The 21458-nt window shown below is 42.4% G+C and overlaps 1 protein-coding gene and 1 pseudogene across 3 annotated transcripts; one reads left to right on the top strand and one right to left on the bottom strand.

Moving 5' to 3' along the window:
- Positions 1-605: 605 nt before the first annotated feature.
- Positions 606-6915, bottom strand: LOC120680167 (annotated as a pseudogene).
- Positions 6916-10728: 3813 nt separating this feature from the next.
- LOC120678412 (THO complex subunit 4D-like) lies at positions 10729-15693 on the top strand. 3 transcript variants are annotated; one of them, XM_039959596.1, is made up of 7 exons: positions 10743-10999; positions 11762-11972; positions 12723-12857; positions 12957-13025; positions 13793-13983; positions 14588-14635; positions 15199-15693. In XM_039959596.1, the coding sequence occupies exons 2-7, from the start codon at positions 11817-11819 to the stop codon at positions 15416-15418; spliced, it is 819 nt and encodes a 272-aa protein (XP_039815530.1). In that variant the 5' UTR covers positions 10743-10999; positions 11762-11816; the 3' UTR covers positions 15419-15693. The 3 variants fall into 3 exon arrangements, with proteins under 3 accessions (XP_039815532.1, XP_039815530.1, XP_039815531.1); XM_039959598.1 differs by having other exon boundaries at positions 10729-10999; positions 11762-12857; XM_039959597.1 differs by lacking the exon at positions 10743-10999 and having other exon boundaries at positions 11762-12526.
- Positions 15694-21458: the final 5765 nt, after the last annotated feature.

Raw genomic sequence — 21458 nt, 5'->3', positions numbered from 1 at the left:
TCTTGCCTAGGCACAGCAAGAGGGGGTACCCCAATCCTGGGGTACCGACAACCTCCAAGGCCCTTTCTCTGGATCTAGGAATCAAGTTGTTGCAATAAATTGAGAGTGTTTACATGGTTACTGCTAATGGATAGACTCAACACTAGAAATCTACTAAAAAGAAAAAAAATCAAAATTGAAGGGAACAATTACAATTGTGTCCTCTGTACTCGCAAAGAAAAGAAACAGCTATGCATCTCTTCTTCACTTGCCCTTTTGCGATCAGATGTTGGCAAACAATAGGAATCCAATGGCAGTATGGAACCCCTTCTTCCAGATGTTGGAGACTGCTAAGCACAATTTCAATGCCACCTTGTTCATGGAGATCTTCACTATTGCAGCATGGCAAATTTGGAAGCAAAGAAATGGTCTAATTTTTGAAAATTGTTCAGTTAGCTTTGGCAGATGGAAAAGCAATTTTGTGGATGAATGCCGAAATCAAGCTCATAGGTTGAAAGTCTCCCTTAAGAATCCTTTTTTAACCTGGCTCAACACTACTGTTTAGAATCTTTGTACATAGGGCATTTCTACTCCTTTTCTTTCTTTCTGTTTTATAGCCTAGCTCTCCTATGTAAGTATCTTCTTGTAACTTGCTCTTTAACTTGTTTTTAATAAGAATCTTTACAGTGGGGGTCTCCCTCGCTATGTTTCCGGTTCAAAAAAAAACAGTGGGACCAGCCATCCTTCACTTCCCTGAAATATAATTGAATCGTCAGAATGGAGGTACACGGAACCATTGTTTCAAAATGAAGAACTGGTTTAGGTCAAAGTCAATAGACCTGCAGAAATACAAGACTGTTCAAATATTAGAACCAGTTATTCCAAAGACAAGAGCAACAGACCAAAACCTAATCACCAAGTTGCTTTCACGTAGCCCATAGGAGTGGAAAATATTGAGTTTCGGGACCATTACCCAAAAGTTATTCAAGCAACCCAAGTCAGCTAGCTATACCCACAACCAAAGGAAAGCAGACGCAAGCAAATATCTTTAAGTCAGACTAGTGACTGCCACAAATCAACCATGGGGCCGTGCACAAGTAGACAGAGGAGTATAACAATGCCAGTTCAACCAATAGACTGCTAGGGGAATTTCCAGTGAGGAGACTGAATGGGAACTCAAAAGGATCATGAGATTCGGAGTTACAGACCTACAGACCTTCCTTGTACAATCAAACACCAGCCTGACATTTCTGCACAATGGGCACACATCTACATCAATGGGACGACTGTCATCGGTGTTCAGCACTTCATGGACTCTGTGGTTGTAGTAAAGTGCTTGGGCATCTGGTTGGCTGCTTCTGCATATGAGAGAGTTGATAACATCGAGATGGTGTTTAGTCATCCTGCAGATGCCATGGAGTCGAACACGACTGAGTTTGCCTTTGCACTCATAAAGAAACAGAATAATTTTCACCAGACCATCAGCAGTTAATCCTGTACATCTGGGCACAAAGAGCTGCAAATAAAAGGGGAAGAAAAACTTAGAACTAGACTCACAAAAAGGCCAGCGCAATTATTTGTTTTCTCGAACATGAAGGCCAGTGCAATTATTGCATAGCAGAAAGTAACATAATGATTATGAGCTCATCCTCCCCCCTTTGGAAGGCTGTGGGCAGTGAAGGTTAAATTCTGTGGTGGTTACAAAATTTTGTCATACACATGTAATATAACCTTTAACCTTGGATAGAATAATGAATTAGCAATCAGACAAACACATTTGTAATCTTCAATATAAAAAAAATATACAGGTAGAATAAACATAAACACTGGGCAGAATCTATCATGCAAATAAATCAACAAGATCGATAAACAGATCCCAAGGTGACAACAGTGTTCAAAATAGGTGTTGATGACTTATTAACAATCAGCTCATCCAAGCATTTCTCATTTTTCTTTTGGCTAGAACCTCCATGATCACTCCAACAACTCAAAGGAAGTAAATTAACAAGTCCTCAATAGCCCTTTTCAAGGTTTGACAGTAATCCAGTTTTCAGGCTTTACTAGTATTCATCTAGTACATTTCAATGTACACTATGGATTCATACATCCAGGGCATATATCCACATTGTCACCAGCATTGTAGCAGAGCACAACAATAAATGTATCTCAAGCTGAAGGCAGTATAGGTTACAGTAGCAAAATATTGCGTGTTCATGTGTTCCAGCTTTTTCCCCTTTCTTTTTTGAAAAGGCAGGTTACAGCTTTTCATGGCCGACATACTGTGTAGCGATAAATAAGTCCAGGAAAGTCTTTCTAAGATCCAATTATGCAATCTTACAGTAACAACAATACTGATTGATGGTTCTGTACTACCACTTCAGCTAGCCAAGCACAAACAGAAAAGAAGGCAAGAATTATAACAGGATCCAAATCCAAGAGAAAGTGAGAGAACGAAATCCCCCATGATTTTTGCAATTTTTACTGTCTTCAAAATTGCAGCTATGCTTGTGAAGTGGCTTTGCAGTGCTTCAAGAAAATCTAACTCCACAATGGCATGCAGCTTGTGCATTAAACTTATATATTCAAAGCCATTAAGTCGGAAATCACTAAGATCACGTTGAACTTGATGACGACCAAAATTGGCATAGACTAGGCCAGACCGGTCTGACCGGTCGGCCCTATTTGGGATCTGGCAAAACGCCGACCGGTCTGACCGGTCAGGGTCCACCTGGAATCCGAGTACAACTAGGACTTTTTGTAGATTTAGATATGTAAAAGATTTCCTTGCAGGATAAGTCCACCCCACCCTATAAATATAAAGAGTCACGGCCGATTGAGGGCATCCAATCGATCAATCAATACAATTTTTATCTTTTTATTTTCTCTTGTCTTAGCTTTTTCAATCTACTACTTGCGGTTCGTCCATCGTCTCTATGTTGATTGAGGGAGTTCTAGGTGACCTGCCGACCCTAGAACAACCCTACGTGTGCCTGCCCCGACGGGTCTTCCCCTAGCATTCGTAGGTTCTTCGTCGTTCTCGCCGGCAGTGACCGGTCTGACCGCTCGCTATAACCGGTCTACGCAGAAGGCGCCGCAACGAGCTCCTCCTCGCGCCGCACGTTTGAGTGCGTCCGTGTGTTGACCGTAATTTGCGTCAACATACTTTTTGGCGACTCCGCTGGGGACAAAATCAATCGGCTGTCATGGCCGGTAAAATTCCTAAACCTAGTGATGTTGATGCCGCCAACATCCAGAGGACGACTGTTCAACAACTTTCGGCCGATCATCAGAAGGTTCTTGATGGCATCCGACAGAAGATCAGAGAAGAGAAGAAGAAGGAGATCCAGAAGCTGGAGGAAGAAGCCATGAAGCAGTACATCTCGCACTTCTCCATTGACCGTCAAGGGAAGGTCACAATGGATGACGTATTCGATGCTTCACAATTTGAGGTACAATTCGATGATAACGAACAGCCTGCTCTTACTTCAGAAATAGCTAATGCTATAGATGATGTTGTTTCTTCTCATGTTAATAATAAGTTGGAATTTATTGGTCAAAATATTCATAATATATTTGATGATCGCTTTAGCCGAATAGAATCACATTTTGATATGAAGCCTATCGGTAGTGATAATAATGCATCTACATCTAATGCCGATAAGGCAATGAATGATTCGGCTAATTGCAAAACTCCAACTAATGCTTTAGTAATTAATTCGGCTAACCAGCTCAACCGAATTAATTATAATTCAACACCTCATGTAAATGTACCACATGGGGCAGCAAGTTCATTGCAGCATTCTACGCCGCCGAACTTTGCTCAACATTATGGCACACCTAATCGGCCTATGGCCGATGATTTTGGATCTGGCAGCATTAAAGATGAAGTAATTAAAATTTTTAGACAAACTTTTGGTATAGATCCAAAAGGGAGATGCCGATCCTATAAAAGACCATACCCTGAAGAATATGAGCATGTTGCATATCCACAGGGTTTTAAAATTTCTGAATTTGTTAAATTCAATGGTGATGATAGTAGAACTACATTAGAGCATATCGGCCAATTTATTATACAATGTGGTGAAGCTAGCACTAGTGATATTTATAAATTGAGGTTATTTCCTTTATCTCTATCGGGTGCTGCATTTATTTGGTTTATTTCATTACCACCCAATTCAGTTCGCACATGGGCCGATTTAGAGCAGAAATTCCATGATTATTTCTTTAATAGTGAAACTGAATTAAAATTGTCACATCTTACATCGGTTAAGTAAAAGATACATGAAGGTGTTGCTAAATATATTAGAAGATTTAGAAACATTAGAAACTGATGCTATAGTTTGACAATTTCTGATAGAGACTTGGCTAATCTAGCTTTTGCTGGTTTACTCGATTTTCATAAAGAAAAGCTAGATGGATAAGAATTTCTAGATGTTAGTCAAGTTCTGCAAAAGGCTCTAGCTAATGAAAGCCGAGCTAAAAAAGCTTTGCAAAAATCCAATGAAAAGTCTAATCATCCTGTTTATGTTCTTGGTTGTGAATCAAATTGTTCGGACGATGAAGACAATAATGTTTATGCTGCTGAATTTGTTTGGCCTTCTAATAATAAATCTTGCACTTGTGGTTCTCTCAAGCTGATACAGAAAAATCGGCAAGATAATATTAAATTTACTTTTAATGTATCCAAATGTGATCGCATATTTGATGAGTTAAATAAATTAGGACACATCAAATTGTCTCTTGTTATTCCGCCGTTTGAGAAATTAAAGCGGCGTGCTTATTGCAAGTGGCACAATTCATTTTCTCATGCAACCAATGATTGCAATGTGTTTAGAAGGCAAATTCAATCAGCCGTTAATGAAGGACGATTGGTTGTTCCACAAATACAAATTGATAACAATCCTTTCCCTATGCATACTGCTGAATTACAGAATCCTAAGATTTTAATTCGGTCAAATCAAGCCGAATCAACAAAGGGGAAGAATGTGGTCATTGGCGAACCAAGATCTGAACAGAAGAAGTCCTTCGAAGCTTCATCAGAAAATTCAACACTCGGGGGGCAAGATCAGAAGAAGGGCGCCAGGTCTGTACAGACCGGTCTGACCGGTCCCTCTGGATGTTCAGTGCTCGGGGGCACGAGCGGCGAAAAAAGGACGGGTCTGCACAGACCGGTCTGACCGATCATTTTGAGAGCTCTGGAAAAAATTCTAGAAACGACAAAAAGAAAAGACCGAGTTTCAAGCAACTCTTGGCCAAGTATGAGGAGAAAGGAGCTACTCAGAAACAGAATAAGCGACCAGATAAAGCTAAAGATACAAATCCATCATCGGTGCATCGTGAGCAATCGGCTTCTCATGTGCAACAAGGTAATAATGCTTTTGCACCATATTCATTTGGTGGGCCGGTTGCTCCATGGTTCTGGTCGTATCCTTACTATTACACACCTTTGGATTATGGTAGAATGTATATGCATCCATACTTTATTCAATATTCTTCTACATATCCAAGTTACGATGCCTCTCAAAGACCGATTGTTGCTAGCAATAATCTGGTCAAAAGCAAACCTAATTGCAGCAAGGAGGGTGAGAAAGACATGAAGCAAGACAACCAGTATTTACAGCCGAGGTGGTGTCCCTCAGGCTTATCTCACACCCAAAAGAGGAGGTTGCAACGGATGCGCAAGAAGGAGTCCATGGAACAACAAGCGGAGGTTGTACCAGCAAGGTCGGCGCCCATAAAGCATGTATGGAGGCCTAAGCAAGTTGTTTCATCATCAGCTTGAAAAATAAGCAAGATACGGCCGATATAATTTATCGCCCTTAGAACAAAAAATATGGCCGATGCATGTTTATCATCGTCTTTAGACAATTTTGGTCCAGAGGCTTGTTTTTTGGCATGTTAGCATAAAAAAAATAGGGGGGCATATGTTGACGACCAAAATTGGCATGGACTAGTGCTATTTATTGCCATAGCCCATACCAATAGCAAATATAGCTATCATTTATGAACATTTGAGTTTTTGAAATATAGCTATCAAAAGTGAATGGAGGGAGTACATTCTTTTCCTTGTGATTAGCAACATTCATGAGATCCATGTTGACAAGAAAAGCATCAAGGAGGCTAACTAGCACCAACAACAATAATATTCATTTTTCTAGCATTTTGGGTTTTATTATAAATTTTAGGACATCCAAAATGTTAGGTACATTAAATATGATAAAGGCACATCATTTTAATCAAGAACTATCCGTATTAGAAACACCAAAAGTTGAGCAGTAAAATTTCCTTCTTAGAATTGTGATAACATGAGTCTATCTAGTCAAGTGGAACGGGCCACCCTTATGGAGTGTTTGTTTTAAGGAGCATATTGGTACTTGCATCGGTCTGTTCCTCTTTATCTATTCACTCAATCTTATTTGTTCACAAAAGAATGAATAGATTCATCAGTTACATTACATGCATGCCGTTTCCTCATAATCAGCATCCGCGACACGGTACCATAAAAAATGAGGAATCAGATCATCCAAATCGTGGATGACCTGATGAATTAACAACACAATGCTACGATTAACCCATTCCACGACCAAGTACTCCTAAACGACTACCGTGCAGACTGCAGAGGCATAATAGCAAACACTAACCGCACCGCATGGGCGTGATTCCATGAACAATCCAATCCGTAGCTCCGTACACTACCTGCCAGTTTCATGCACGGGGAGGAGGTGGTGGGAGCATCGAAGTACCTCGGTGACGCCGGGATTGCGCTGGACGACGCGGAGCAGGCCGGCGTCGGAGACGCGGGGGAACCCGAGGAGGTGGAGCGAGCGGAGCCTCCCGCCCGCCCTGTCCGCCAGCGCGAGGAGCGGGTCCCCCCGCGACGGCGTCGCGGAGGCCGCGGCACGCGCGCGCGCACGCCAGCAGCTCGCGCAGCCGCATGCGGCTCGCCCGAGCCCGAGGAGGAGGCGGCGCCGGCGCGGAGGCCGTGGCGGTTGTCGGCAGCATTTGAGTGGTCGGGGCGGTTGCCTTTTTTTTTTGAACTCGGGGCGGTTGCCTTGGGAGGGAGAAGGAAGGAATTGACGCAGCAGGGGTGCCCGAGTCGGAACTCGGAACTGGGAACTGGGAACCGAGATGCCGTGATGCTCTGGATTTTTTTGTACGGCGCCGGCGCGGACAGTGCCTTGGTTTCTCACCGTTGGATGCATACGTCAATATGTGCACCTACAACCTGCGTTAACTTTTGTGGCAAATTCATCCTCCTCAACCATGTCCCGGGGTGGGGAGGGGGCAAAGAACAATCTAAGGCACAGTAGCGCATGTGTTATGTTACTATGTAACGGATGCTTCATGGGCATCTCTTTTGTGAAAATGACATGATAAGAAAAAGAGCGGAATTTCGTTCAACACATACCAAATGTTTGGAAGAAAAAAAAAGAAACGCTGAATAAGTGTAGATGCATCTATTTTCCATGCACATGCAATACCTCAAGTCTAAATTCACTTACACCAAAAAAGATATGGACAAAGATGCATTTGAAATCCGTCTTCTTTAATGTTTTTGAAACTTGAGGTTAGTGTGTGTGTGCGCGCGCATCTATAATGTTTAAAGATACATTTGTAGGATGTTGTGGAAGTTTTGAAAACCGTCTGTGAATTTCACTTTTTTCTATATTTCTGTAAATTTTACACTATGATTAGAAGCAATTATGGATTTAGCTCATAACATATTCATCACCCGCCCTCTTTCAAACTCTCCAATATTTAACTATGCATTTACTATACCTCTCAATCATATCTACTCGTCCACAAAGGACTATTTAAACTACACATGGTGTATTAGTGGAGATGATGCTATGGCTGTTGATACAACTTCCTCTCCATAGACACAAAATAGAAGTTGAAATGGGGATGAGGACCCAACTTCCTTCTTCAGCCTGTAAAAAATTAATTGGTCCATCTTATATTATTTACGTAAAAAGTAAGAAGGGTTTAAGAGGGCCTCACATGGGCTTACATTTGATTGGGGTGGGGGGGCTTAAGCCCCTCTTGGCACCTCTAAATTTGTCCCATATTTAACCATGAGCACATGCCACCTTTTTACATTGGGTTGGATCCTATCTGTAGCTCTAGAAACCAATCGTTCGAGCCATATACCTTTCTACACCGACGGTCTGTCCATCTTCATTTGGAAGATGTGGTGTAGTGATTTGGTTGCTCTCTCACTCTTCTTGCGAACCACACTGTGCGTCTTCTTTCACCTCCTACCCCCTCTCATTCAATTTCTTCTTCCCTCAAAATTCCATGGTTCCATCTCATATTTTTTCCAACAGAAAATACAAAAGGAGCTTAAGGACAATGGTGGGGGGAAGGGGCTAGTAGGGGCCATGGCCCTATGGATTATACAAACATTCAGGTGCTACTACTACAATTTGTTTTTTGAGTTGGTCGCACATATCATCATATAAACTAATAGTAAATTAGTAATTATTGTTTTTTGATGCAAGGTTACATTTATACTCAAGTCTTAAGAGTATCTAATCCCAATAGAGTTTATAGCCATATACTAAATAAAATGTTTCCGACTCACATCCAACAGAATTTAATATATTACATCAGCCGGAGGTAAGATAGCTCAAAGAAGGAAAATAAATTTTTGTTCCTCCTGAAAAATCAAAATAATTGAGAAGTCATTGTCTTTTACTTTGTACCAAGGATGAGTGTTTGAAAAAAAATAAGCTACTCATGTTCTTCGAGAAAAAATGAGCTAAAAGAAAAATTAATATTACCATGATGCAATTCTGGTTCTGAGATTGTTCATTGCTTGTCTCGCCCTCTAGGCTGAATTCTTAGCTCTGCGACTACTTGAGGATACACGTGATCATTTATCGGATTGAGTCAAAAAATACCAAGATTTTTTCTTTGATCCGAAGTATGAACACGACCCGACATGTATTCAGGGCCGGGTTAGGTTAAAGTTCATTTTGTGTACATTTTTTGAATTGAGTCAGATTTTTTTTCTAAATTTCGATTAATAAATCGACCCTTGGCCCCCTTGATTTTTATAGCATACTGCAAATCTTAGCCTGACCACCCAAGCCCGGCCAACATATTTTCTAAGTCGAATCGAGTCGGGGCAGCATGTGATCAGGTCTACTTGACTGGATGACCCTAGATGGGGAGGCTCCTTTTCTCCCCCTTAAAAAAGATATATGACCATCTGTCTCGAATAATTCTTCTCTCCCGAACAATTCTTCTCAACAAATGGGGCTTTAGTCTCAAGATCATATCAGAATTAAACTTAGCCATAGGATTTTGTTATGGACACATCTAATCACCTATATGGTGTTCAACTAAAACGATGGCATCCTCCTTATCTCAAATGCGCGCCCCTAGTTTTGTTATCAGATTATATGGTTTTCATAAAAGCTGACAGCACCATCGGCCGATAAGGTAAGGTCGATGTGGACGGCGCAGCACCGCCGCTAGGCCGGCCGCCAGCGACCCGGTCGGCCGCGGCCGGGCTAAGGGCCTGTTTGGATACGATTATAAGCTGCTTTTCCGGCGAGAGAACGCGAGAAGCGAAAAAATCCCGCCAAACGCCTTGCGATACGGTCGATTATCTACGTCGCGGCTTCAGTTGGCGGGCAGAGTTTGTACTGAAAATCAAGAATCGGAAATCGCAGCCACAATCTCGATTCTCTGCATCGCCGCGAGGCCCAGTCGCGGGTTCCTCGTGAGCGAAGACAAACAGGCCCTAAAGCGAGCAGCGGAATTGCGGCATGTGATGCATTGCATCCGCCGTCGAGTTCGCGCCATCTGGAAACGTGCGAGATCTGGAGCGGAGTGCCCGGACCCGGACGACCGGCTGGCTCATCGTGCTAGGACTGGGAGCACTAATGATGTTGGCTAACTTGTAATACCTAACTTGTAATACCTAACTTTAGACCCCCGACCATGATGTTGGCTACTAATGGACTATGTTTGAGAGTTAAAGAGTTCATTTTCGAGATTGAAATATGCGAGGCGAATTTCCTCCTGCCTACTATAGAAGTTGATAATGATATATATATAGTCCGTATGTGATTAGAACAATTAGTGGAATGAAGATGATTAAAGGTACAATATTCCAGTGGATACAAACCGCATAGTTCGATGCCCTTTTGTTAGCATCCAACACATTTTATTATGCTAAAAGAAGTGACAATGCTATTGCTAATTAACCTAACACAATGATAAAGCGTTTATGCTATTTATCTTACACGATCCACAATCGGATAGTATTTTTATGCCGGAGGTTTGTTATGGCATAGATCAACTCTTTGATTTGTCTTGCAAAGAAAAAGAAACTCTTTGATTTGGCTTATTAGTTTTCAAGAGGTTGGATTTGCCACAAACTGAAATAGAAAACGAGATTTGTTTTGCAAAGAAAAAGAAACTCTTTGATTTGGCTGATTAGTTTTCAAGGGGTTCGATTTGCCACAAACTGAAATAGAAAACGAGATCCTCATACGTGCTACACGCCTACACATTGCTTCTGCCGTTGATTCGGCCCGGCCGTTTGGGGAAAGACGGAAAGGAAAGAAAAAAACGCTCCAGCCATAAACCTCTCCGCGCATCAAACCAATCCAGACCGTCGATTCCGGACCCCACCCCCGAAAACAACCGCGCGCGGAGCATATTCCCACGGCCAGGATCGCTCCCCCCACCCCACCCTACACCGAGACCACACCACCCCGAGCACGAACGCGAGCGACGACCTCTCCTCCCCCCTGAGCCGGCTACCCCTCAACCCGGTTTATTCGCTCCCCTCCCATCTTCCCGAGCAGAAGAAATCCAGCAGAGGACGGAACGAGAGCTAGGGTTTTGATTCCGGCCGCGCGGCGCCTCCCCCCTCCTCCCTCCCTCCCTCCCAAACGCATCCGGCGGCATCGGCGGGCGAAGTCTCGGGGAGACACCAAGGTCGGGAGAGCCTGAAGCGGCGTACCCTCCACCCAATCGCCGACCCCCCCCGCGCGCCGCAAGAGTAAGTTCCGACCCCTTGGCCCGCGGTCCCTTCGTGTTGATCTCTTCCCCGGCGATCCGGTCGGTCCGGCGGTGGTTGGTTCCGGCTGGATAGATCGCAGATGTTGGGCTGAGTGCGGATTTAGGGTTGTAGAGGCTCGCGGCCTATTTTGGTTTCTTCTTCGGCGCCTTGTGTGGGCTGCGCGCCCCCGCGCTGCCTCCTTCCGTTGAGGGTTTCGGATGTAGATTGAGGAATTTCTAGTGTTGGTATTCGATGCGGACGGGAGTGATAAGGGTTGGTGAGGCGATAGGCTAGTTCCTTTGTTGGATTGACCGGGTGTGGGGAACCTGCTCTTGTTTATTTTGAGGGGTGGAAATTGGGCAAGGGATATATTTGTTCTGAAAAAATGTATCTCCACCCCTTCGCTGAGGAACTGAGAGTGCTTTAGGACTTCAATAATAGTCCTCAAGTCTGTTTCTCTCAATTCGTCAACCCTTATGCAGAATTCGTAACTTGTTTCTTCTGAATCTATGCCAGTTAGATATTTATTATAATACCCTTACCTTTTTATTATTGCTGTCAATCTAGTTTTGTTCTATCTTATATTTATACCAATATCATTGTGCTCTGGAGTCGACTAGGTTCGTGCTAATGATTTGGTTTCACTAGACTTGGGATCTTCAAGTCCAACTTACATGTCTGTTTCATTTCTTGCGTGTTCAGATCTTGGAGCTATCTTCATCTCCCCTCTACAATCTCTAAAAGTTATCATCTTCACTGCAGGTTGCAATTGCACTATTGGAGTTTGCCACTTGGTTGTTCATTGAACAATTTAAATATGTCATATTATGCAAGAAGGGGTGGAGATAGGGGTAGTGGCCGTATCCAAGGAAGTGGTGGGCGAGGTGGCTATGCCCTGCGTGGAAGATCAGGACTGCCTCCTCGAGGTCCTCTTGGTGTTATCTCCCGACCATCTGCACGCACTATTGCTAAGGCAAGGCCAAAACTGTCACTATGTTATTTGTTCATGGTCCGGTTCCTGAATAAAGTAGAAAACTGAATGAGGAGAGCATCTGTATGCTTTCGTTATATGGAGGGGGCAGGAGTAACTGTGATGCTGTCACTAATGTGACCTCCATTGGTTAGAGCATCACTTCATTATTTGGAGGCCTGGAGGGGCAGACATAACTTTGGTATTTGTCTAACAAGAAATCATGCGGGTAGAGCATAAGCTTGCGTTTATGGAGGGGCAGAAGTAACCAGCGGTCATCTCTAATGGAAATATTGTTGGAACACCTCCTTTTTCTTCAAACATGTTGAAAGAAATAAAAGAAAAGGAAAGGAAAGCTTGTGGATTTCTTTCGGTTCAATGTGTATAAACCATGAAGCGCTGAAGGGCGGACTCCATCCATCCTCTTTCTATATATGGAAATTCAGTGTGGCTTTTATCTGGCAACTTTGGATTGTGTTCCGTACTCCCACTGAAGTTCTTCTAGTCTGCCTCCAGAGCAAATGCTCTAGCAATTTGTCTCCTGGGCTTTGATATTGGTGGCTCTCTTTCCCTCTCAGCTGTTAATGCAGTACTACATAGTTTTGCTATTTCTCAGTTAATTATTGCCACTCTCCTTGAAAGATCGATGATAAACAATGTGGTTCCTGATAGTTGGCATGATGAAACAGTTTGAGGAGATATTCTTTTATAATGACTTGTTCCCTCACATGCTGGATGTTTGGCATTTTTCAGTCATTTAGCAGAACCAAAGACATGACTTGGAGACCTGATCTATTTAGTGATAGTATGGCGGCTAGTGGAATAGAAACTGGTACAAAATTGTACATTTCAAACTTGGATTATAGGGTTTCTAATGAGGATATAAAGGTATGTTCAAACAATTAGGTGGTCTGGATTTTTATCTTTACATTTTGTCATCTGACACACAACTGTTATACTAAAATTTTATTTTAAATTGTCTTGCAGGAGCTGTTTTCAGAAGTTGGTCATTTGAAACGCTTTGCTGTTCACTACGATGGTTATGGCCACCCTAATGTTCGTACTTCTCCTGTTCCATCTTTACTTAATGTAATATTTAACAGAGCCTTTAAGATACTTGTCGTTTTGTGGGCACCATCCAGCTGGATGTTATATGTAAACCCTATGATTTTGTCGTTTCTTTAATTTGTGCTCTATCAGATTAGGTCATTTAATGTACTTTTATCGAAAAGAAACACATCATTTTTATATTGGCTTGCTTATAAGGTCAGTGAAATAGTTTCTGTATGTATCATCAGTAACTTTGCTTCTCTTATAGCTGTAGATGAATGTATTCACATGTTAATTGTCATTTTTTTTAAAAAAATCAAGATAAGAGCTACACAAACAATTGTATCTGGCATTTGTGAATTGTGATCATGATGATTAAAAAAGAGTGGTACGAGAGAACAATTGATTTAGAAATATATCGCTAACACATGTAGTCAAATCTGGACCTTGCCATCCAATAAAGCATTCAAGTGGACGGTGTGAAGTGTAAACTCTAGAAGGCTATCTGCAATAGCCAATAATATAAACTTAGTTTAACTGTTATTTTGGCCTTCCAACCTAATAATATCTAAATCTAAATCAGAATAAGAAAGAGCCAAAGAAATTTACGTGGTTATTGTTGATTATATTGTGGTGTTTTACGCTCTTTTGATGAAACACTGCATGGCCATGTTATATTTCAAGTTTACCTTCTCTGGTGACTAGGACATTTTTATCGCTATGTTTATTTTTTGAATGAATTATTAATATGTATTTTTTTTTAATTTCTAAAGGGCACTGCAGAGGTGGTGTTTACACGGCGGAGTGATGCAATCGCTGCACTAAAACGTTATAATAATGTTCTACTTGATGGTAAAGCTATGAAGATAGAAGTCATTGGAAGTGACTTAGGCTTGCCTATGACACCTCGTATAAATGTTGTTGGGGCATCTAATGGCAGAGCTACAAGAACAGTTGTTATGACGTAAGAAATACTTTTAATGTTTCACTTATCAATTATCATGCATGTTTTTCATTTTATCTGTAGTCTGGTGTTTCTGTACTAAACAATCTCTTTTTTTTTTGAGCTTTGGATATTTTACTTGTCTAACAACATCCTTGCCTGTCTGACAACTGTTCTGAATCCTTGTCTTTATCAAAGCCAAGCAAACCCCATCTAGATTATTAATTTGAAACTAGTTTAACTATTGGTTACGAGATCTGGTTGACAGCACTCCTTTACTGTGAGATATTCTTCATTCGGCCCTGTTTGACCTGGAACTTCTATAATAAGTTTGTCTCAGATATCAGATCATTGAACTAAATTGTTATTTGATCAGTGCATTCTGCCTTGTCAGTATTCCCCTTTACAGTATGACATGTAGGTAACTGTGACAATAAGCTCTTTATGATTGTGTTCTAGTTATTAGTTCCTGTACTTATGTTGTTGTGGAATGTGAATTTCTGATGTGCTCATGTTTCTCATTAGCAGTTTAACATCTCATTTTGAATGCATGATCAACACGAACTTGAATTCAATCATATGTTTTGTAGAGTTGTACACTTAACTGGTTTATTTTGTACTTCAGGCCTGAGTTTAGTCAACGTGGCAGAGGTTCAAGCAGTAGACCTTTAAGGTAAAGCTTCTTCCAGGAATGCCTTTTAATTATGCAATTTGTCATATTTAACTTTAGGTAGCAAGTATAGAAAATGTTGCCTCTTTATTTTTCTTGGCAGTTAATCTCTTGCTGTTCATTAGCTCATTATGCCATTATATGCACTGTAGCAATTGGATGGTTGAGTTTTAGTTTTTGGGCACTTAAATTTGGAAAATTTACACTTAACTATGTACTATCTACAAACCAATTTTCAATCTGCTGGTTGCAAGTCGCTAACAGCAGCGATCAATTCTCTTGTTTCTTATGGAAAGAATACACATTTTGCCCAGTTCGGATGTATTGGTGACACTTGGATTCTATTAAAATTTGAAAAATGAAGCACCATTTTTTGGCCTTAGGACAATTTTTGCATGTTGACTTGTGGACGTGGGTATATGAAACACAGAAGAAAGAAGGGTGCTTAAGTTGTTCACGTGTTTCTATGGCTGAATGAACTCAGAAAAACATCTTTCGAAAAAGGAGGAAAAAGTTGTTATATGATCTTTTGCCAATCTCTGACCTTACATTTTGGTATTCTGCAGTAATCCGAGCAACAGGTTTAACAACCGTGGTGGTTTCCAAGCTGGTCGAGGCCGTGCCCAGTTCCAGGCCCGTGGCAGGGGCCGTGCCCAGTTCCAGAGCCGGGGCAGGGGCCGCGGCCAATTCCAGGGCCGTGGCAGAGGGAGGAAGCCTGAGAAGACTGCAGATGAGCTGGATAAAGACCTGGAAAGCTACCACGCCGAGGCCATGAAAACCGATTGATTGCAAGGATGGTGCTCCCTTTCATGTCTCGGCTGCAAGATCGTGGTGTAGCCGTTTGTGCCGTATTATTTTCTGGGAGCATATTGCATCTGTCTCCTTTGGTTTGAGGAAACTATTCCCCTTGCCCGTAGTGATCTCGAATGAAAAACCACCCTAGTGTCTAGTATCTAATGATTTGCCTTGAAACTCGCAACCTAATGTGTTTATTTTGCTTACCGGTTGCTTTGGAGATTATCATGAATGCTGCAATGTCAATCTAGAGATGTGTTGACAAACTGCCTAGAAGGATCGCCATGCTATACCCGATCCCGCCCTGGGATGTTCTTTCATTCACGTCGGTGTGTGTTAATCCTGCTATTCATGGTGCAGTTGCTCAGCGTTGTGTCTGCTCTGATGTTGACGCACTCTTGTTAATGCGTCGTCGAGGTTAGCCTAATGCATCTTTCATAAACCTGCCGTGCCGCCATCATCACGTGGTCTCATTTTTTCTTTCTTATTTAGTTTCGTGGACTAATGGTGACTCATCAAACCAGCAAGAACATCTGACGGGCAAAACCAAAAAAACCAGTCAAGAAGCCAACTGAAACGGCAATCATATCTTTATTTACAAGCAGCCCGAGTATTCTACTACATACAGCTACTAGCCTACTACACCTCCCTACCTATTTACAAATCACAGCGCTCTGCTCGAGCTGAAGCAGGCCCAGGAAATGGAGAGAGGCTCGATCACTGATCAGTCCCCCACCGAGATAGCCTGCCTGCCGGCACGGCGGAGGGGCGACGGCGAGGCCTGCCGCCCCGCCGCCGGCTCACGGAAGCCGCTGGCCGGCCTAATCTCCAGCAGCTGGAGCCTCAGGAGCAGCTCCCTGGCCTCCTCGTCCTGCTTGATCCTCCTCACCTGGCTGTGGACTGGCTGCTCATCTTGCTCCACCTTCAACGCACCCCTACCGCCTTCCTCCGGCATCCGCCGCTCCCTCTCGAACATCTTGCTCTAATGCTCTCGGAGCTTTGGCTTCTGCTGGTTCCAAGTTCCAAGACCTGGGGTTACAGCATCAAGTGTATATATATAAGCAGCGCTAGAGAGATAAAGAATGGGATAGAGAGAGAAGGTGAGAGGTAGAGAGGGTCTTTCTGGGGGATATAATTCTTTGCAGGGATTAGTTGGTGGGTGAGAAATGAGAAATGGTTGTGCGAGAGGCACTTTTCAACTGTTGGGAGAGAACGTTGCGTCCAACTGCATCCATTCATTTTATTGTTCTTCTAGTGTCAGCATCTTTAAGAAAAATATTGTTAGGGGTTAGGAGATGATCAGCTCATGGTTTGGGATGGGATGTGGCCTGCGACTAGAAAAAGAGAGTAATTAAGTGACCTTTAACGATCTCGTGTAGAGCACATAATCGTGCAAGGAAACTACCACTGTTGAAACAGACCACTATTGTATTGATAAAGCTGAAGTTAAGACCAGATGAAGCAGGAATGTAAAATACCCAGTAAGCGATGTAACTTAAATGGTGCAGAAAACATCAAACTCGGACGGTATTTTTTTTTACCTCTCTTTAAATTTCTTGATGAAAAGTTTGCATCTAGTTCTGCTGTGTGTGTTCCTGACTTCCTGTTAAACAGTTTCTGTAGAAAATCACTAGGGCGCGTGCTGCTTGGGACACCATCCTGGTCAGAGCGTATTTGGCTTGCGTCGCTCTGCACGAAAGGCAACGGGCAACGCTGGCGGTTCCCTGGTCTGTTTCGCCGGGTGCGTAGAAGAAACGGCCAAGTGTTGGTGAGCCACGTTTCACATTGTTGCTTTCACAGAAACATAACGGCTTCTGCAAAGCCTTTTCGTTTTCTGGAGAAACCCAGTGTCCATCTTCTAGTTACTCGACGGCAGGACTAGTTTAGACGGCAATTTTTTTTAGAAAAAAACACTGAAACACAATGGACTACGAACCTTGGGGGGGGGGGGGGGGGGGCTTTTCTTTGTTTGAGACCAACCTTAAAAAGTCTTGAAGGCATTTTGGAGATGAATTGATTTTTGAAGCATCGATCAAATTGTGAGCAAATTTAACGACTAGTACATTTTTTTTGCGAGGTAAAGACTACGTATAACAATGCACAGTTCTTCTCTTCCCTTCCTAGACCGTTTCTTGTTTGCTCATGTACCTGATACCAGATTTTGTAGCTCAAAACCAGCATCTACCATAAATGCATTCCCAACAGCTTGTTAACCACCCCTGCGACAGTTACAAGCGCATGGATAGATGCAGCAGAGCAACATTAGCTTTTATTGTTACCCATGACACAAGGGTAGTTAGCATCAGCTGAATTTGGTGGCTTCCAGCTTTGACAATGCACCTTGGTTAAAAAAGAAAAGAAAAGAAAAGAAAAAATAGGGGTGTGGATGCATGGGTTAGCCTCCAACCTCTCAACTAATGTTGAATGGATAAGACTGTTTGGCGTCTGTTATCCCTCCCTGCAGGACGGTATAGCGAAACAAACCACTGCACCGGGGCACGCTATGGCTTCCTATAAGGAAGCAGGTGGCCGCCGGTCCGCTACTCCGAGCGGACGTAGCGGGCGTTCGCTATCCGCCGACGTGGTGGGCCTACCTCCTGTCGCGTGCTCCGCGCCTCCTCGTACCCAGCAGCGGCCACGAGCACAGTCGCCGCCGCCACCCGCCATGGCCGCCGACTGGCCCTACACACCGCGCCCCCTTCTCCGGCCACCCTCCGCCCGAACTGTGGCGGAAACACCCAATTCAAGTGGGTCCGAGTGCGATAACCATTGTTGCTAGGCAACGCTGATCCAACTCGCACTCTAACCGTGATTCCTCGGGTAAAGTCCCAATTAAAGCCACACTAACCGGATCGTAACAAACAAGCAACTCACACGAAGGCGAGCCCAGAGAGTACAATACAGAACATTTCATATAACTCAGAGATATGCAGCGGAATTTAAATTTATTACAAACCAGTGCAACAAAATAAAGTACTATAGAAGTCTTAACTAATACAGTTCATCAGAGTTCATTACAGCGGAAGAGTAAAAGTACGACGACTAGCGATATGTATAAAATGCCACAATGAAGCCCGTATGTGACATCACTTGGCAGGAGGGGTATCAGCACGCGCTGAGGGACCGTCCCACCATCTGAAATATATGAGTTCGAGCATTAGCAATATGATTCATATAGCTTCCAAGATGCAATTAACAAATATGCAACACAATAGAACTCAACAAATGTTGTGTACACAGTTTGTGCAGCAACAGCGGTTACGAAAAAATTCGTAACTTTTGTTCTATCCAGCGAAACTATTTGAAATTTTGACAGAAACTAGATAATTTCACGTACTACAACTTTGGTATTCAACTCGAAGTCTGATTCGGTGGTTAAGATGGTCGAAAAATTCAGTTTCCACCTCTATGGAATTCCAGTTTTTCAGAAAACAGAGCGGCGGTATCTTTACCATAACTTTAGCAACACAAGTCGGATAAGTCTGAAATTTTACGAGTAGATAGATCATATCATTTGGAACAACTTTGGTATTCATCACATGGCCCATAATTGGAGGTAAACATAGATAAAAATTCGAGCAAGTTCCTGCAACCATTCAGTTCACTGCCGAGATATATTTACAACCATCAAGGTTCCAACACTAGTCTACTTAACTAATTCTCCTTGCTACCAAGTTATTCTAACATCAAGGGGATCTCAACTCTAAGTTAGCCTACGTCAACATTCCAAAATTCTAGGCTACACTAAGAGGAGTATAGTCAAAAGTCTAACTGCCGTCACATCTAGAAGTCGTCGAGGTTGTTGACGGACGCCTCGCTAGCAACCGGGGAGTGAGCTCCCATCTGTGCCGGCTGAGGTGCTGCAGCCTCGAAGTCCAAGTCTGAGACTCCCTCTATCTCCTCAGGCTCTTCCTCACTGTCCACGTCCATCACGTCTGGTGGGGCGTGAAGGGCGTCCTGTTGAGCCTGCTGAAAGTGGAGCTGCTCATGAGCATTGTTGAGCTGCAAGGTGAGAGCTCCAATCTGCTCCTCAAGGAGGCCAATCATGCCTCACGCTCTCCAACTGTCGTCTCAAATATATCTCAGCAGTGAACTGAATGGTTGCAGGAGCTTGCTCGAATTTTTATCTATGTTTACCTGTAATTCTGGGCCATGTGATGAATACCAAAGTTGTTCCAAATGATATGATCTATCTGCTGTAAAATTTTAGACTTACCCGACTTGTGTAGCCAAAGTTATGGTCAAGATACCGCCGCTCTGTTTTCTGTAAAACTGGAATTCCAGAGAGGTGGAAACTGAATTTTTCGACCATCTTAACCACTGAATCAGACTTCGAGTTGAATGCCAAAGTTGTAGCACGTGAAATTATCTAGTTCCTGTCAAAATTTCAAAGAGTTTCGCCGGATAGAACAAAAGTTACGAATTTTTCTGTAACCACTGACGCTGCACAAACTATGTACACAATATTTGTTGAGTTCCATTGTGTTGCATATTTATTCATTGCATCTTGAAAGCTATATGAATCATATTGCTAATGCTCGAACTCATATATTTCAGATGGTGGGACGGACCCTCAGCACGTGCTGATACCCCTCTTGCCGAGTGATGTCACATACGGGCTTCATTGTAGTTTTTGATACATATCGCTAGTCGTCGTACTTTTACTCTTCCGCTGAATAATGAACTCTCATGAACTGTATTAGTTAAGACTTCTGTAGTACTTTACTTTGCCGCACTGGTTTGTAATAAATTTAAATTCCACTGCATATCTCTAAGTTGTATGAAATGTTCTGTGTTGTACTCTCTGGGCTTGCCTTCGTGTGAGTTGCTTGTTTATTAGTATCCGGTTAGTGTGGCTTTAATCGGGACTTTACTTGAGAAAACAACGGTTAGAGTGCGAGTTGGATCAGCGTTGCCTAGCAACAATGGTTATCGCACTCGGATCCACTTGAATTGGGTGGTTCCGCCACAGCTGGTATTAGAGCTTAGTTTCTATCTAAACATGATTCAGTAAAAATATAAAGCATTAAATCCAGCAATACATTTACTTATGAATAAACCTATGCATGAGCTTGTATAAAGATTCAAAAAAATAAAACGACCAGTATAGTATGTCAAATTTTTTATACAACATCTAGTCATACATAATAGACATGGATCCAAAAATCATGATCATACATGCTATATTTTATCCAGAACAAAAATAACAAAACTAGACATGGTATAACATGCATGATTTACATCTACAGTTCTACTCATCAACTGAAGCTCAAATTTTACAGACATGCATATATGACCAAAGTAGAGTTCCTCAAATAATCACAAAATGTTCTAAGCATAGGAACTATTTATCATGAAATAAGCCTATTTAACAAGCATAAAATCCAATATATAGTAAATCAGATCTAAAATTTCTCAGACTTGCACAACAATAATGATTTAGTGACATGCATGCACAAAAAAAGTTTTATACATAGATCACTCATATTCCTACCAGCATTAATACATGAACAAAACTAGTAGATTTAGGAATCTTGGATCTTTGAGCAAGTAAATGATGTCCATTAGGGTTCAAATTTTTACCAGACACTAGATAGAAACAGTATGAGACACACCCTAGCAAAAATCACCTATAGTTGAGGAGCACAACTCCTAGAACAAATATGAGCTATTAAATTAACTTTATTCATGGATTAATATAGAAGCAAAATATGAACATGCAAGTGTAACAAAAGTTGTAGTTATTGTTCTAAGGATTCCATAACATTTGGATTTGCATTTTTCTGATTTTCCTACGAATTTCTACGCATTTTCAAAGTTTGCTGTTTTTGGTTCATGAACATTTTTCGCTTAGACCCCTGAAACTTTGGTTTCCTTTAAGTGGAGGTCCCTGGGCGGACCTGGAACAGAGTAGCGGCGGCGGCCGTGTTTCCGGCGAGGAGAGTCGCCGGCGGTAGGGGCCCCGCAGGGGAAAAGAGAGAGGAGGTCACGTACTACCTTCGGGTGGGCTTGGAGCGCGGAATGGTTGTCC

This window comes from Panicum virgatum, chromosome 6N, assembly GCF_016808335.1.
Source record: "Panicum virgatum strain AP13 chromosome 6N, P.virgatum_v5, whole genome shotgun sequence".
Taxonomy (NCBI): domain Eukaryota; kingdom Viridiplantae; phylum Streptophyta; class Magnoliopsida; order Poales; family Poaceae; genus Panicum; species Panicum virgatum.
Note: the sequence above shows the minus strand (reverse complement) of the source record. Positions and strands in the feature narration are given on the sequence as shown.

Excerpts from the sequence above, each read along its gene's own strand:
- LOC120678412 (XM_039959596.1), top strand. The coding sequence starts at position 11,817 with ATGTCATATTATGCAAGAAGGGGTGGAGATAGGGGTAGTGGCCGTATC. Across the intron at positions 12,858-12,956 it reads TTTCTAATGAGGATATAAAG|GAGCTGTTTTCAGAAGTTGG; the intron begins GTATGTTCAAAC and ends ATTGTCTTGCAG. Across the intron at positions 13,026-13,792 it reads ATGGTTATGGCCACCCTAAT|GGCACTGCAGAGGTGGTGTT; the intron begins GTTCGTACTTCT and ends TAATTTCTAAAG.